Source organism: Benincasa hispida, chromosome 8, assembly GCF_009727055.1.
Source record: "Benincasa hispida cultivar B227 chromosome 8, ASM972705v1, whole genome shotgun sequence".
NCBI classification, from domain to species: Eukaryota; Viridiplantae; Streptophyta; class Magnoliopsida; order Cucurbitales; family Cucurbitaceae; genus Benincasa; species Benincasa hispida.
Window position 1 is genome coordinate 20,121,430 of NC_052356.1, and position 4,931 is coordinate 20,126,360.

Below are 4,931 nucleotides of genomic sequence, written 5' to 3' on the forward strand. Positions count from 1 at the left end.
AACAAAAACAACTTTTTAAAAATCATTTTTTTTAGTTCTCAAAATTTGGCTTGATTTTCTTGTTGAAAAATAGATAATAAATAAGAAAATTTAAAGGTGGTAGTAGTATTCAGAGACTTAATTTAAAAAAAAAAAGATAAAATAGTTATCAAACAAAACCTAAATGATTACTAAAGACCTTAAACATGGCAACATTTCCATTAATATTTTAACATAAACCAAAGTCTAACATCTACATAAAATTAAATCAGAAGCAACAAAACGAAGGGCAGAGCAAAGGAGCGATCTGAAGGGCTGAAAATTGAAAGTGGATGGGTGGCAACATCCAACGGCCAATACTGGCCTCGGCCAACACAAACAAAAAAAGTTTGGACCCATCTTCTTCTTCAAATCAAAGGTGCAAAAGCAAGTAAAAATCCAAATTCATTTTACATTTCAACTACGCTCCAAAAAAACTCGAAACAATTTGTAGCGGCAAAAATAAGGACCAACCCATCCTCCGCCATCCTCCACACACAACTGTAGAACAACACGATGCCTCGCACAGGCTTCATCGGCTCCTTATCGACGCCCAAGGTCGATGTCGTCATCGACATGGGTAACCCCTTTCTCAATCTCACCGTCGATGGCTTCTTGAAGATCGGATCCGTATGTATTTCTGATTTTTTTTCTTGCTGTTTTTCCTTTCTTACGGCTAAATTCGAAATGGGTTCTCTTCTTTTGCTTCTTTTTAGGTCGCTGCTACTCGAGCGGCTGCTGAGGATGCATATCATGTCGTTAGAAAAGGTTTTCTTCCTCGCGAATTTGATTTCAGTTTCTCCATTTCTTCACTGATTTTATGGCGTTGATTTTGATTCTGCAGGAACGATTTCTACTCACAATTTTGAAAACACGGTTAGTATCTTTTGCTTCAGACTCAAGTTGTGGAGTCTGCTAGTTTGTGGCCTTTGATTGCTGAAATTTTCGTTTTGAGAATGTTTAGTCAGGAAAGAGATTTTTAATAAGTAGAGTATATATTTACCTCCATTTTTCTCTCTGTTGTGGTTGTTTAGAAATCTCAATACTAGTGTAATGCCCGAGTTCTTTCATCCGAATGAGAAAGATTCCAATGATATGTGGTTAAAAAGACTTAAAAAAGGATATGTGGTTAAAAAGACTTAAAAGAAGTGATAGCTACTACCGGTGTACCATCCATTTTGGTTGCTCGGTCATAAAAACTCCAAAGCTAAGCATGTTTAGTTGGGAGTAATTCTATATTTGTTGGCTCTTGAAATTTTTTTGAGGAAGCATGTGAGTAAGGATAAAATATATTGGAAGGATCTGTATTGAGGATAGTTTTTACGTAGTTCAAGACAAGCAAGGGCTATGTAGCAGGGATACTGGGCCATGAGGTGCCGAATCTGGGTTCTGCATCTTGGTTCGGGGTGTTACAACCAGTTGTACTTTTAGCATTTGGGTCTAGTACTGTTAAAGTAGGTTTCATGTTTGAACTAATATTTATAACTCTCATTGCACTTGGAAAGCTTACAAAATGATCATGCTGTTCTGTAAAAAAATAATGTTGAATCACCACCAGGGCCTTAAAAACTTGAGTGACTTAGTAGGTTCTTGAACTTAAAATTGCCTGCCTTTTGGTCTTTTAATCTATAAGAAAAATATTGAGCCTTGAAATTGTTGTTACTCTCTCACTCTACTCTCTTGTTCAGCTAATTAACTTGAACTTATGTTGCAGTTGAAGAAAATGTGTAAAGAAGGTGCATATTGGGGTAAGTATGGATCCCATTACTCCTCAATGAAGTACTTAGCTTAATGGATGAATTTCAGCATCTGTAAACCTCTTGCCAATTTGATAAGATTTCACTTTTGGTTCATTGTTCTTGGAAACTAAGCTCATAACTTCAAAAACGATTTTGAAAGTCGATTTGAAAGTATAGAGAAAGGCGCATAATTGACAAATTATTGTTTCTGTTTGAATGCAGGAACTGTAGCTGGAGTTTATGTAGGTATGGAGTATGGAGTAGAAAGGGTTCGTGGTACAAGAGATTGGGTATGTTTACTATTAATTCAAAGTCATCCTTTAATTCAAGTTTGAGTTATTCTGTTAGATTATTGCTTCCAGCTCCCTTTGTTTGTTTGGGAATATTTTCAATGTTCTGTTCGATTTTCGTCTCGGTTTGGTCCCATTGTAGAATGTCTTGGTCCTAGATTGGAAAAGAACTCTTGTCTGTTCCTATTTGATTTCAAACAACCCAGAAACAGAATCTTTCAAGATATATTATCAATGTTCCTTGCATTTATCCTCTTTTTAAAGTTAGTATATCATTACACAACCATGTAACAGAGAATCCATGTTTCTAGTTTTATAACTCAGACCTTAGTTGTCTGTACTATTTCGAATAAAAGTCATCTCTTATGTATTTAGTATGTCTGAATTACTTCGAGAATCTACTGTTTCCGATTGAGCATTCATTTGTCAATCTTTGGAGATACATTTGAATGTGGATCAAAATGTTTGCGCATGTGTTTCCAGAAAAATGCAATGATTGGAGGTGCTTTGACGGGAGCTCTAGTATCAGCAGCGAGCAACAACAATCGGGACAAAATTGTTATCGACGCAATTACAGGAGGGGCCGTTGCAACCGCTGCAGAGTTCATAAACTATCTTACTTGACACCGAGGTTTTCTGACCATTTTCGTCTCCCGTCCCTTGTAAACCTTGAGCAAAAGGTATGGTGAATCCTGTCCTGTTTATAAGAAATAACATCAAAATGTTAATGTAACAATATGTTGATACTTTTTTTATTTTCTTTTTGCAGAATAACCAGCTTCGTATTATTAATGAAGGAAAAGAGTTAGAAAGTAATAGAAACATCTTCTTTCTTCATTAATGAGAGCCACATGTTTTGTTGAGGCTGTAATCGTACCTATAGTTTCATTGTTATAAGGAACAAAACTATTGGTTAAGCTTTTAAGAAAGCGATATTTCTTCTTATCTGTCTTTTAAGTTTAACATAACAAATTTAAGTTGGTTCAACTTTTAAGTCAGACTTGTGAATCTATATGATACCAATCACAATCATGACAAAAACATATGCCTATTATGGAGCCAATCACATATGATACAATTCAATGATTACGAAATGCGTCGATATATTTAGGGTCCAAACATTGATATAAGGTTTAATGATATCTATGATATTCCTTATAAATTGTTAAGGAAAAACAAATTTTCACGTATCTTCAAGATTGTATGATATTGTCTATTTTTTATATAGATTTTCATGGTTTTGTTTTTTGTTTCCTCAAATGGTATACCACGAGAGACGTGGGACTAGAAAGACAACAGAAAAGAGAGAGAAGACCATTGAATATTTTCCTCTGTATTTCACTGTGTATTAAGAATGATGATACATTGTTTATATAGTTGTTGGCGGTGTATTCTGGAGAAAGAAAATGGAAAATATAATAATTATAATACAAGTGTAAACATTCATTGGTTGACAAGAATATTTCTTCTAATCAATTAGGCTTTTAGAAGAGGAGTGATTTGACAATGGTGTTGCTGTGTGGATTGCTTACTGGGTTGCTGACCATAAGAAGAGACTAGAAAAGAGAGTGTGTAAGTGGTTTTGTAAGGCAATCGGCTAGCTGGCTGGATGATGGAACATACCGAACTTCCAAGGACCATCGAAGAACATGATCTCTTACCAAATGAGCATCAATCTCTATGTGTTTAGTTCTGACATGAAAAAGAGGATTGGTGACAATTATACTGGCGCTTAAGTTATCACACCAGATGATAGGTTTGACAGAGGATAGCATTCCAAGTTTCGATATCAGTTGGTTGAGCCAGATAACTTCAGAGGCAGTATGTGCTAAAGCCCGGTATTCAGACTCAGTGCTTGATTGAGCCACAACCGTTTACTTCTTGGAGGACCAAGAAACGAGATTATTTCCAATAAATACACAATATGCTGCCATAGATTTGCGGTTGTCGATGTTAGATACCAAATCAGAATCAGAATATGCAGAGATAGATAGATCGGAGCTGGGTTGGAACAACAGTCCGAAGTTTTTGGTTGCACTGACATATCGAAGGACGCGTTTGACGGCTTGCCAGTGAGTATTTGTGGGTCTTTGAAGAAATTGGCTCAAGTGATTTACAATATACGCAATGTCGGGCCTCGTTGTTGTGAGATATTGTAGTGCACCTACTGTGCTTCTATAAATGAAGGGATCATTAAAAGGAGTACCATCATCAATGGATAAATTTTTGCCAAGCACACTAGGTGAAGGGGAAGGTTTTAGATTTGTAAGTTATAACCTTTGTAGGAGATCATCAACATATTTTGCTTGATTGATGATAAGACCGAAATCAAGGTAGTGCACTTGAAGTCCAAGGAAGTAGGTGAGCTGTCCCAAATCCTTTAGAGCAAAAGTTTTGTCGAGGGACCGAACAAGTTTACTGATTGTCAGAGGATTATTTCCATTGATGATTACATCGTCAACATACACCAGGAGAAAAATAACAGACGATTGTTTGTTATAAATGAATAAGGATGGATCAGACCTGGAGTTGATGAAGCCCCACCGAAGTAATTCTTTTGTTAAGTCTGCATTCCAGGCCCTTGGGGCCTGTTTTAATCCATAGAGTGCTTTGTCAAGCTTGCAGACGTAGTGTGGACAGAACTGGTTTATGTAACTAGAGGGCTTTGTCATGTATACGCTTTCTTCTAAAGTGCCATTCAAGAAGACATTGTCAAAGTCGAGCTGTCTAAGGCTCTACCTGTGAGAATCAACAATGCTAAGAATAACTCGAACAGTTGATGACTTTACAACCAGACTGAAGGTTTCAAAGAAGTCGATGCTTGGGCTTTAGTGAAATTCTTTTGCTACAAGCCTCGCTTTGTAACGTTGTACTAAGCCATTTG

At 36.5% G+C, this 4,931-nt stretch overlaps 1 protein-coding gene across 1 annotated transcript; it reads left to right on the top strand.

The window, feature by feature from the left end:
* The first annotated feature begins 417 nt into the window (after positions 1-417).
* Positions 418-3,039, top strand: LOC120082639 (outer envelope pore protein 16, chloroplastic). The gene is made up of 7 exons (XM_039037890.1): positions 418-648; positions 735-786; positions 863-894; positions 1,733-1,766; positions 1,980-2,047; positions 2,531-2,727; positions 2,817-3,039. The coding sequence occupies exons 1-6, from the start codon at positions 535-537 to the stop codon at positions 2,669-2,671; spliced, it is 441 nt and encodes a 146-aa protein (XP_038893818.1). The 5' UTR covers positions 418-534; the 3' UTR covers positions 2,672-2,727; positions 2,817-3,039.
* The last annotated feature ends 1,892 nt before the right edge of the window (positions 3,040-4,931 follow it).